Source organism: Hyperolius riggenbachi, chromosome 9 (assembly GCF_040937935.1).
Source record: "Hyperolius riggenbachi isolate aHypRig1 chromosome 9, aHypRig1.pri, whole genome shotgun sequence".
Taxonomy (NCBI): domain Eukaryota; kingdom Metazoa; phylum Chordata; class Amphibia; order Anura; family Hyperoliidae; genus Hyperolius; species Hyperolius riggenbachi.
The window spans coordinates 282,184,693-282,197,981 of record NC_090654.1 but is presented as its reverse complement, the minus strand read 5'-3'; the positions used below and the strand labels follow the sequence as shown (position 1 = coordinate 282,197,981).

General features: G+C 46.5%; 1 protein-coding gene across 12 annotated transcripts in view; it reads right to left on the bottom strand.

Moving 5' to 3' along the window:
- EVL (Enah/Vasp-like) overlaps positions 1-13,289 on the bottom strand; it is a 230,518-nt gene that overhangs the window by 99,032 nt on the left and 118,197 nt on the right. For all 12 annotated transcript variants that reach the window (XM_068254686.1, XM_068254685.1, XM_068254682.1 and 9 more), the window contains exons 2-3: positions 9,178-9,346; positions 4,405-4,582 (exon numbers count right to left, since the gene is read on the bottom strand). In XM_068254686.1, coding sequence (XP_068110787.1) covers positions 4,405-4,582; positions 9,178-9,346 — 347 coding nt within the window. The remainder of the gene's footprint in view (positions 1-4,404; positions 4,583-9,177; positions 9,347-13,289) is intronic.

Genomic DNA, 13,289 nt, shown 5'->3' with positions numbered 1-13,289 from the left:
GACCCGCCAGCGATCAAGCGAAATCTTCCGCACGGACGAATCGATGGGAACGATTGATTTCGGACGGAAATCGTTCTGTCAGCATTTGCGCAACGATTTCCCAGCAGATTCGATCACAGTGATCGAATCTGCTGTATATCGGCGGGAAAATCGTTAGGTGTATGGGCCCCTTTAAAATTACTTTTTTTAAGATATCTCACAGTGTTATTTTATATTTAAATCTAGTTTTTAAGTTTCCACTGTTTTATTGTCTCTGCTCAATAACACCTTTATTGAAGTATGCCAGAGATCCAATCTATGAATTATTGAGCCTTTTTATCTCTTTACTGCTCTCAGAAGCCATTTACTGATGGGAAAGTGTTTTATGGCTGTAATTCCTAATCAGTGAGGGTTATGCTATATCCCGAGATATGCTATATCCCGACCCAAGCAGAAACTGTCAATTGCATACCTGAATTTAAACTTTTTTCAGGCAGAGAAAGAAAAAAAGGAACACAGCCTAGTTATTTGTGTGCTTGACACTGTACATATACATGTCTATCATCATGGGTGTCACCTCGGGTATCCTTTAAGAAGGCAAACTTTTGCTTTCCATAGCATCTTAGTAAGAAGCAGGGCCGGGCCGAGGCAAAGGCTGGAGAGGCTCCAGCCTCTGGGCGCAGTGTAGGAGGGGGCGCACAATTCATTCAGCTGTCATTCCCCTATTATGTTTGAAGCAGAGAGAAATAAGAAAAGGGGATACATAGCAGTGACTGCAAGCCAGATAAGTAGATATTAAGGTGTGTGTGTGTGTGTGTGTGGGGGGGGGGGGGGTTGGGGCCCTGGGGTGCCTCTTAGTCTAAAAGCAATCAGTGTGTGACGGCTGGGGTGGGATCGATGGAGGGGCGCACTTTGGTGTCTCAGCCTTGGGTGCTGGAGGACCTTGTCCCGCCTCTGGTAAGGAGGATTTTTGTAACCCCTTACACACTCCTGGGAGTTCTGCTTCACCATGAGCTTGCTGGATACTCTGTAATTCAATTTGAAGAGGAACTACATCTGAAAATGAAACTGCAAAGAAATTCTCCTCCGTTTACGATGTAAACAGGAAATCTTGAGAAATAGCTGAATTTCACTCTCTTTAGATTTTGCATGCTTTCTTTTGTGTTTTTTCCCAAAATGGCAAACACCGCTCATCTAATGCATTTCAATGACATCACATTTTGTATGTATTTGTATGCGATTTGCATTGTGCTATTTAGCTGCGTTTAAAAATGAGATAGTTTGCGTTTTAATTCAAGTTTTGAACTTAGATACACTTTCATGTAAATTAAATTTTGTATGTACAGTTTTGGTAGCCAGAGAGCCGCCCCCCACCCATTTTAGTAGCTAGAGAGGGAGGTGCGCTTGCAGAGTGAGCAGAGCAGGCCTGGATTTGCATCACTGGTGCACAAGTGTGCTGGCTGTCCCATACTTCCCTTGCACATCATAGGTAGCTACAGGTGTCCCTTAGTATAAGATAGCCAGAGGTACCCTCAGTATTAAAGAGACTCTGTAACAACATTTTCATCCTGATTTCTTCTATCCTATAAGTTCCTATATCTGTTCTAATGTGCTCTGTCTTACTGCAGCCTTTCCTATTTTCACAGTGGCTGTTATATGATCTAATCTTCTCTCCTCTGTAGGCTCTGTCGGGCTGAGGCAGTCAGGCTGGAATGTGCTGTGCTGCTTGTGATTGGATAGAAGCTATACACACCCTCTCCAGGCCCCCTGCACACTCTGTATGACTCACACACTGAGCTATTCCCAGCTATGTCTTTAGTTTGTAAACACTGGATAAAAATGGCAATTACAAGCCAGGATTGCAGCAGAGAGTGGCAGAAACAGCACAGAGGGGGCCAGGAGAACATAATTAATAGAATGGTATACTTTTTATTATAAGAATTTTAGAGTACAGATTCTCTTTAAAGGGACATTGAAGCGAAAAAAAAAATGATATAATGAATTGGTTGTGTAGTATGGAAAATTACTAGAACATTAGTAGCAAAGAAAATATGTTCATATTTTTATTTTCAGTTATATAGTTTTTTTTAATAACATTGCATCATTCTCTAATATTTGCAGTGTACACACTACTCAGCATCCTAAATGATCTTACAGAGCAGGCCAGTGAATTTTTTTAACTGTCCTCTGCAGAGAAAAAAAAAACACAGTGACAGACAGTTGAGATAATAAGCTTCAGAAGACAGAGCTCTCTGTGACTTTGAAAGTCATGGAGCTCAGTGGCTCTTTTGCATAAATAACAAATGGAGTTCCTTAACTCTTCCTGTACTGGAGACAATATTAGACTCATGTCTCTGCTCCTAATGTTTTATTCCTTAGCTGTACTACCCATACAAATCCTTATACTGTATCATACATTTTTTTCCATTCTGTGTATCTTTAAGTAGCTAGAGGTGCCCCCGACTGTAGGGAGATCTCGTCAGTGGAATGCCGAGACCCAGGTGAGTAACCTCTCATTTACGCTCTCATCAGAACTCTGTGTAGAAAAGGAAGGGGGGGGGGGGGGGGACTAGAGGAGGGGAGAGAGCCGCCTTTCAATCATCAGGCGTCTGTAGGCACGTGCCTACAGTGCCTTATGGTAAATCCGGCCCTGCCACAGAAGAATAAGTTAATTAACTCCCCTGCCGGGATCCTCATGTACTTCCTGGTCCCTTCTGACTGGTACTGTTACCATGAGAGGGCGCGGTTACCAGAGGGACCAGGAAGCACATGCGGTGCATGGATCCCGGAGAGGTGAGTTAACTAAACCCCTCCCACTGGGCTCTCGACATGCTGCCCGCCCCATGATCTCAGCTAATGAGAGCACTCCACCAGATGTTTTAGAGCAGGGGTAGGGAAGCTATGGCTCCGGAGATGTGGCTCTTTTGATGGCTACATCTGGCTCACATACAAATCAGTAGGGGTTGATTCACTAAGCAACACTGCTCAAGCAGCACAGCTTAGTGTGGCAGCGCTAGTAACATTTTCAAAGTAGTGCACGTTACTGCTGTAGCATGCACTACTAACTTACTCGCACTATCCCAAAACTAACGGCCGCTCCAATTGTCCCACTCTGGACCCTGTGAGGTCCAGTGACTTTGTAGAATGAGATCCCCGCACTTGATAGGCAGCCTATTGAGCAGTGGCATAACTTAGGAGCTGTGGGCCCCGATGCAAGTCTTACATTGGGGCCCCCAAGCACTCTATACATAATTGATATGGCGCACCAAAACCTGCCAATGGCAACTACAGTGTCAGAGGTGCAAGAAGGGGACGGGGAACAGTTTGTTAATGATTACCACTATTCAAAGTATCTATAGAAGTGATTATTACCAGCACAGGACCAATAGAAAGCTAATACTGTAGTTCAGGGAGGGCTCTACGGGGCCTCTCTGGCCCAAGGCCCCAATGCGGTGGCAAACTCTGCACCCCCTATTGCTACTCCCCTGCTATTGATTCAAAGTGTGGGGATCTTGTCCTGCAAAGTGAATCAACCCCCAAGTCAGCTAGCTAATTGTACAAGCTGTCAGTCCGTATTTCTCCTGTTTGGCTCTCGGGGAAATGGCTGATGTTGCTAAAAACCCAAGAGAACCTGAAGATGTGTCTGACACTTCTGCTGCCCGGCGGATCAACTGTATACACATCACCATGGCAACAGGGACATGAGCCCTACTGTCCCAGTTTGAAACATAACGGCCTCAATTCACTAAGATCATGCTGGTGATAATAAGGCAATAGAACTGGCCACCACTCAGTGAGAGAGTTATCTTATCTCTTCATTCCTTAATTTACCCCCTCTGTAGTTATTTTCACACGCAGTTAATTAACAGCCTGTCTTTAACTTTAGAATTCTGGAGTTATTTTAAGGATTGAAGAGTTAACTTAAGGATCGTACACACGTCAGATTTTTTTAAACGACTGCCAAGCGGATCGTTCAAGTCCAGTCTTATCAGCTGAACGACGGACCGAACACATGCTCGATTTGACGTCCAAACGACCGGACGTTCAAACGTCCAAGTGATCGGTCGTTTAAAAAAATCTAATGTGTGTATGAACCTTTATAGACAGAAGAGTTAACTTTAGGTTTGCCTGAGGTAAAAATGTTTCCTGCCTCATTACCATGGTGATGATAACTATAGAAACGTTATTAAAGACAGGAGATAAGCTTAGTGAATTGAGGCCATTGTATGGCTCTCACGGAATTACATTTTAAAATATGTGGCGTTTATGGCTATCTCAGCCAAAACGGTTCCTGACCCCTGGATTAGATGGTTGTTATACAACTTATATACTAGAGATTTTATCCTATGTACATGTTATTACGTGAGTTCTGCTCTGATAATAAAACGCCATTAGAGGCCGGGAAGCGTTTTTTTTACTTCTTACCTCCGTCTTGTGAGTTCATGATGTTGAGCGCGAAGAGCATGGCGTTGGAGAAAGCCGTGGCCTCTTCCTTGCTGGCGAAGTTGAGGCCGTACACCTGGCGGGCGTCCCTCCATTGGTGAAACGTCGGCGTGGCCTGGTTATATTTCAGCCCCTTCACAAGGGAATAGTTTATGACTACCTGAAAGAGAGGAAAGTGGATACAGTGACACGGCGGTGACAGCTGCTCACCGGGGGAAGTCACAAAGCAATGGCCATTATTCACCACCAGAAACCAGACACCAGCGTCTTCTGTAAGACGAACAATACGCTCGGCGGCGGAATCCTCCGCTTACCGCAAATACAGAAGAGAGAGGCGACCACAGCTTCCTAGAGAGGTACACACAGCAGCGGGGAAAACCTTCCTCATTTCACTGCCAGAGGAAAATGAAATAAATGACTTTTCTCCTATGTTGCCGTCACTTACAGTAAGTAGTAGGAATCTGATATGACCGACAGGTTTTGGGCTAGTCCATCTCTTCATGGGGGATTCTCAGCATGGCCTTTGTTTTTTATAAAGACATTCTTCGAAAAAGATTTATATAAAGATGCTGGCCAGCCTCCCTGCTCGCCGTACAATTTTTTGGCCAGTTGGACGGAGCAACTGACATTCACTAAGTGCTTTTAAAAAATTAAGAAAACCCTGAGAACCCCCATGAGGTGATGAGCTAGCCCAAAATCTGTCGCTTCTGTCATATTTCTACTACCTACTGTAAGTGACAGCAACAAAGGAGAAAAGTAATTTATGGCTCATTTCACTCTACAACAAAAGTACTTCTTATCTGTATATATTTACATATATTTTCAATTTTAAGATTTTAGCGAAAGTGGTAATTTAAAGAGGAACTGTAGTCAAATGAATGTTATAAATAAAAATTTGTTTTTTTTTATAATATTAATTTATAGAATATTTAGTTAGTGTTTGCATATAGTAAAATCTTTCCTCCAGCCAGCTGATTTACATTCTAAACTTTATCCCAAGTGGCGACATCTTTAGTCCTCAAAGACAACGAGGGTTGTCCACAGACCTCAGGAATCACTCTGTTAATCTCGGGGAGTCACAGATCATCGTAGGAAGTCCATCATGACTCCAATCATAATCCAGTCCATACAAAATCGATTCCGGACGCAACCCTTGCACGAATAATCTTCAGAATTTATTGTAATAATGTATGCGGTTATACAGCAGACAAAAAAGCACAACGTTTCGGGCTACATGCCCTTTCTCAAGTGCTGCACTTGAGAAAGGGCATGTAGCCCGAAACGTTGTGCTTTTTTGTCTGCTGTATAACCGCATACATTATTACAATAAATTCTGAAGATTATTCGTGCAAGGGTTAAGTCCGACATCTTTAGTCCTGTCAGGTGCAGCTCTGCAGAATGTTTGTTTACGGAGAGTCCTGAAGCCAAAGAAAATAAGACTTCCACATATCTAAACAGCCTAGGCTAAGTAGCACTGGGAAGGCGGGGCTACATACCAATTAACAAGCAATCTCCTACTTACAAACAGGTTCCGTTTGTGGGAGATTGTAAATTATATTTGTTTGTAAGTTGAATCCTATGTTAAAAAAATGCATCCGGACCAGGCTAATTAAAATCTACTCCCTGTTTGGGACCTGTTATCCCTGCCAGGGCGTAGATATTAATTAGCACACCGCATGAACCCGCTGCTACCGCTGATCGCACTGGTCTCCTGCCGCTGCAGCCCACTCGCCCTGCTGTCTCTTTGACAGCAGAGCTGCGCCAATCCCATTGGCTCACAGTGATCACAGGGTTAGGAGCCAATGAAATCGGCTTCTGGCCAGCGGAAGGAGCTCTGCTGTCATAGCAACGGCAGAGCGAGCAGGCTGCAGTGACAGGAGAGCGGTGTGAACAGGGAAAGCGAAGGATCCATGGGACGAGATGTCTGTGAGCCCCGTTTTTTGTACCAGCGAGTCTCCTTAAAGGACACCTGAAGTGGGAGGGACATGGAGGCTGCTATATTTATCTCCTGATCTATTTGGCTGCAGTAGCATCTGAATTACACAAGAAACACAAGAAACAAGCATGCAGCTCATCTTGCTGCTGCAGCTGTGAAAGTGATCACTACGATCCGCCGGCGATCATAGTGATCACGTGATCCCGGGACTTAGCGTCAAAACGAGTGGGGATGTCGGAGGGAACGGCGGTGTCGGCAGCGGCTCATCGCTGGAGCCTGGAAGGTGAGTGATGGCTGCTGCTGAAAGGGGGGACACCTGGCCACACAGGGGGGGGGGGGGGCACACACCAGCAAGCCCTACCAGGATCCGGCTGCCTGACCCCCCAAACATGCGCCCCCCCCCCCTCCTCCAATGCAAAAGTGCCTGGTCCTTAAGGGGGGTTAGGCGGCCAGTCCTGAAAGGGTTAAAATATGCTTATAATTTGTTTTAAAAAACTTTATACAATACTGTAACATACACAATCAGTAATAAACAGTTCTGTATATTTTGTACATGGAGACAACTATGTATGAATGAAACATTGTAACTGAAGTCGTTTGTAAGTATGGAACTTCCTGTATACAAAACCGTTTGTTTTTGGCTACATATATTTGTTACAGTACAGTATTGTAAAATGCTGCAATATTGTATGAAACTGTTGCATTTAGTTTAAAATACTTTAAAGGGAACCCAAGGAGAGATTTATCTGGAGGCTGCCATATTTATTTCCTTATTAGCAATACCGGTTGCCTGGCTGGCCCTGCTGATCCTCTTCCTCCAATACTATTAGCCATAGCCCCTGAACAAGCATGCAGCAGATCAGGTGTTTCTGACATTATTGTCAGATCTGACAAGATTAGCTGCATGCTTGTTTCTGTTATTATTCAGACATTACTGCAGCCAAAAAGATCAGCAGGGCTGCCAGGCAACTAGAATTGTTTAAAAGGAAATAAATATGGCAGCCTCCATATCCTGCTCACTGCAGTTGTCCTTTAACGTGCACATTAAATGTATTAAAAGAAGAAATGTATACATACATTGGGCTTCCTGCAGCCCCCTTAACCTCCCTGCTGTTCTGATTATTTGCGGCGCACGGCATGTAGCCTAGCGCTAGCTACATGCTTCCCCCCTCCCTTCGCTATCCCACCCACCCCTCCGATCCCCACCGGTGCAAATACCCAACAGGAAATCCCGTTCTGAACAGGATTTCCTGTATGGGCTTCTTACATCGCCATGGCGATGATCAGACTGACGTCATTGATGTCAGAGGGAGTCCTGATCCACCCCATAGTGCAGCCTGGCGGTGATTGGCCAGGCTGTGCAAGAGGTCTGCGGGGGGCCTCTTTCTTGTCGGGTAGCGGCGGTTCGGCGGCGAGCGGAACAAACACGCAGCTAGCGAAGTGCTAGCTGCGTGTTTGAAAAATAAAATTATGCAAATCGGCCCAGCAGGGCCAGAGCAATCCTCCGCGGCGGCATAGCCCGAGCTCAGCTCGGGATTACCGCCAAGGAGGTTAAGGCTGATAGCTCCCTCGCCGCTGTCCTCCTCCGCCTGGATCCTCCGCTATGGGTCCTGGTAATTTGGCCAGTCAGTGCAGGCGCAGTACGACTGCACTTGCTCCCCGTCAAGCTCCAGCGACTGTTCTGCGACGGGGCACACATGTGGCCGGGCAACGCATGCGCACTACGCCTCGAATGGCAGAATTACCGGGACCCATAGCAGAGGAACCAGGCGGCGGAGGAGGACGGCGAGGGACAGATTAGCCTGAAGGGGGCTGGAGGAAGCCCCAAGTATGTATACATTTCTTCTTTTATTACATCTCAGGTTTACTTGAAAGAGAACCCGAGGTGGGTTTGTGAAATCATATGAGGACACAGAGGCATATACTGTATACAATGACAATGGACACAGGCGGGGGCCGCACTCTACAGGAGGCGGGGGAGCGGCAATGAGTGACAGGCAGAGATAAATAGCAGGCAAGCGACAATCTGCGTGCCGCTAGCCTGGCACTTTTTTTAATGGGGGACAGCAGAGCCAGGAAGGGGGGCTGGATGCACTATAGACGGACATAGAGGCAGGTCATTGTATACAGCACGTGCCTTTGTGTCCTAATATGATTTCACAAACCCACCTCGGGTTCTCTTTAAATTTAAAGCGGAATATAACCCTGCATTTCAACTTTGCTCTAAAATATTATTTACAGCATATTATATGCAACCAGCATATTTTTTTTTTTTACTAGACCAGCATTGGAAGGGTTAAACACAGAGGTTTAAAGTTCTGTGGAGAGATATGCAGAAGTTCAGATTGTTACATTCTATTTAGTTATATGTATCTATTGAGAAATGTTACACACTCTTTGGCTGTCCTCCAACTCCTTCTCAGTCAGAGAGAGTGAGTCACATTCAACACTTAGATACATTTATGTAAACAAAATGTATCTATGTAAGCTTCGGATGTGTCTGCAGAAATCTCCAGGAACTTTAAAGCCCTGTGTAACCCTTCCAATGCTGGTCTAGTAAAAAAAAAATGCTGGTTGCATATAATATACTGTAAATATTGTTTTAAAGCAAAGTTGAAATGCAGGGTTATATTCCGCTTTAACTGCACTTGCCGCATGCTTGTTTAAAGTGTGTGATTCAGACACTATTGGTGCCTGAAAGATCAGCAGGACTGCCGGGCAACTGGTATTGTTTAAAATGAATTAAATATGGCAGCCTCCCTATCCCACTCACTTCAGGTGTTTTTCTGTCGTGAGATGCGGCTGCAGTCAGAACTTACTTGTTGGTCTTGAAGTTTGACCCCGACGACTCGGAAGGTGTTGCTGGCGGTGTTGTGATAAATGTTGATGCGGCTGAAGCCTTGCTGCCCGGGTTTGATTGGCACCCACTTCTTGCTGGTGTCATCGTAGATCATGACGGACGCCCGCGCCTGACAGATGCTCTGTTCGCTGGAACGGAAAAAGTAGAACGTTTGTTATCTAAAGAGTCGTCCCCGGCGGAAATCACACAGCCGAACCGGACAGAAGACCGGGCAGAAACACACACAGATAACTCTCTGGACATCACACAGCCGAACCGGACAGAAGACGAGGCAGAAACACACACAGATAACTCTCTGGACAACACACAGCCCAACCGGACAGAAGACGGGGCAGAAACACACACAGATAACTCTTTGGACATCACACAGCCGAACCGGACAGAAGACGGGGCAGAAACACACACAGATAACTCTCCAGACATCACACAGCCGAACCGGACAGAAGACGAGGCAGAAACACGCACAGATAACTATCCAGACATCACACAGCCAAACCGGACAGAAGACCGGGCAGAAACACACACAGCCGAACCGGACAGAAGACTGAGCAGAAAGACACACAGATAACTCTCTGGACAACACACAGCCGAACCGGACAGAAGACGAGGCAGAAACACACACAGATAATTCTCTGGACAACACACAGCCGAACCGGACAGAAGACGAGGCAGAAACACACACAGATAATTCTCTGGACAACACACAGCCGAACCGGACAGAAGACGAGGCAGAAACACACACAGATAATTCTCTGGACATCACACAGCCGAACCGGACAGAAGACGGGGCAGAAACACACACAGATAACTCTCCAGACATCATACAGCCGAACCGGACAGAAGACGAGGCAGAAACACACACAGATAACTCTCCAGACATCACACAGCCGAACCGGACAGAAGACGAGGCAGAAACACACACAGATAACCCTCTGGAGATCACACAGCCGAACCGGACAGAAGACTGAGCAGAAACACACACAGATAACTCTCTGGACAACACACAGCCAAACCGGACAGAAGACGAGGCAGAAACACACACAGATAACTCTCTGGACAACACACAGCCAAACCGGACAGAAGACGAGGCAGAAACACACACAGATAACTCTCCAGACATCACACAGCCGAACCGGACAGAAGACGAGGCAGAAACACACACAGATAACTCTCTGGACATCACACAGCTGAACCGGACAGAAGACGAGGCAGAAACACACACAGATAACCCTCTGGAGATCACACAGCCCAACCGGACAGAAGACGAGGCAGAAACACACACAGATAACTCTCTGGACAACACACAGCCAAACCGGACAGAAGACGAGGCAGAAACACACACAGATAACTCTCTGGACAACACACAGCCAAACCGGACAGAAGACGAGGCAGAAACACACACAGATAACTCTCCAGACATCACACAGCCGAACCGGACAGAAGACGAGGCAGAAACACACACAGATAACTCTCTGGACATCACACAGCTGAACCGGACAGAAGACGAGGCAGAAACACACACAGATAACCCTCTGGAGATCACACAGCCCAACCGGACAGAAGACGAGGCAGAAACACACACAGATAACTCTCTGGACAACACACAGCCGAACCGGACAGAAGAAGGGGCAGAAACACACACAGATAACTCTCTGGACAACACACAGCCGAACCGGACAGAAGACCAGGCAGAAACACACACAGATAACTCTCCAGACATCACACAGCCGAACCGGACAGAAGACGAGGCAGAAACACACACAGATAACTCTCTGGACATCACACAGCTGAACCGGACAGAAGACGAGGCAGAAACACACACAGATAACCCTCTGGAGATCACACAGCCCAACCGGACAGAAGACGAGGCAGAAACACACACAGATAACTCTCTGGACAACACACAGCCAAACCGGACAGAAGACGAGGCAGAAACACACACAGATAACTCTCTGGACAACACACAGCCAAACCGGACAGAAGACCAGGCAGAAACACATACAGATAACTCTCTGGAAATCACACAGCCAGAACCGGACAGAAGACGGGGCAGAAACACACACAGATAACTCTCCGGACATCACACAGCCGAACCGGACAGAAGACTGAGCAGAAAGACACACAGATAACTCTCTGGACATCACACAGCCGAACCGGACAGAAGACAGGGCAGAAACACACACAGATAACTCTTTGGACAACACACAGCCGAACCGGACAGAGGACGGGGCAGAAACACACACAGATAACTCTCTGGACACCACACAGCCGAACCGGACAGAAGACGAGGCAGAAACACACACAGATAGCTCTCTGGGCATCACACAGCCGAACCGGACAGAAGACGGGGCAAAAACACACACAGATAACTCTCCGGACATCACACAGCCGAACCGGACAGAAGACGGGGCAGAAACACACACAGATAACTCTCCAGACATCACACAGCCGAACCGGACAGAAGACGAGGCAGAAACACACACAGATAACTCTCTGGACATCACACAGCCGAACCGGACAGAAGACGGGGCAGAAACACACACAGATAACTCTCCGGACATCACACAGCCGAACCGGACAGAAGACTGAGCAGAAAGACACACAGATAACTCTCTGGACATCACACAGCCGAACCGGACAGAAGACAGGGCAGAAACACACACAGATAACTCTTTGGACAACACACAGCCGAACCGGACAGAGGACGGGGCAGAAACACACACAGATAACTCTCTGGACACCACACAGCCGAACCGGACAGAAGACGAGGCAGAAACACACACAGATAGCTCTCTGGGCATCACACAGCCGAACCGGACAGAAGACGGGGCAGAAACACACACAGATAACTCTCCGGACATCACACAGCCGAACCGGACAGAAGACGGGGGCAGAAACACACACAGATAACTCTCTGGACATCACACAGCCGAACCGGACAGAAGACAGGACAGAAACACACACAGATAACTCTCCGGACATCACACAGCCGAACCGGACAGAAGACGGGGCAGAAACACACACAGATAACTCTCTGGACAAGTTGAACACAATCCTGATTTCTCTCATATGTTGTTTACAGCTCTTTTCCCTGGATATTCATCACAGCTGAAGTGAGACAGATTAAGAGGCTGCCATAGTTATTTTATTTTAAATAATACCAGTTGCCTGGCAGCCCTGCTGATCTATTTGGCTGCAGTAGTGTCTGAATCACACCAGAAACAAGCATGCAGCTAATCTTGTCAGGACTGACAATAATGTCAGAAACACATGATCTGATGCATGCTTGTTCAGGGTTGTGGCTGAAAGTATTAGAGGCAAAGGAGGATGATAGCCAGGTAACTAGGATTGCTTAAAAGGACATGTATATGGCAGCCTTCATATTCCTTTTACTTCAGTCGTCCTTAAGCTGCACCACAACCCACCACGTGTGAACCTAGCCTTAGTAAAATATGGACAGAATTGCGGATATTCTACTAGACTCTTTACCCGGGGGCCAAATCCCCCCTGCGCCTTTTTCCTGTGTCGTTCCAAGGATAGGGTCAAATGAGGGGAAGTTAAGTTTAGGGGCCATTTAAAAAGTTTACAAATCTTACATCCAGTCCAGTGAGACCTTCCAGAGATCTATGTTACACTTAGACGCACACTCATATGCACACAACACATTCATAGAGCATAAATGTATAATCACTCCATACATAATACATCACTACAATATAACCACTTCCTTCCTAGCTATACCCATCAGAGCCTTCTGGCACTAGATCATGGAAAGTATATAGCCCCCTCTACTGTCACAAGTCAGACACTACAATAACTAAACCATAGGACTATTTATGCACAGTCCCTCTACTGTAGGGAAAAGGTTCATAGCAGCCAGTATTGCTGTAACTGCATGTAGGATTTGGAATTCCTTCCTTGTTTTAAAAGATGAGAGAGAGAGAGAGAGAGAGAGAGAGAGAGAAGAGAGAGAGAGAGAGAGAGAGAGAGGGAGAGAGAGAGAGAGAGAGAAAGAGAGAGAGAGAGAAGAGAGAGAGAGAGAGGGGGAGAGAAAGAGAGAGAGAGAGAGAG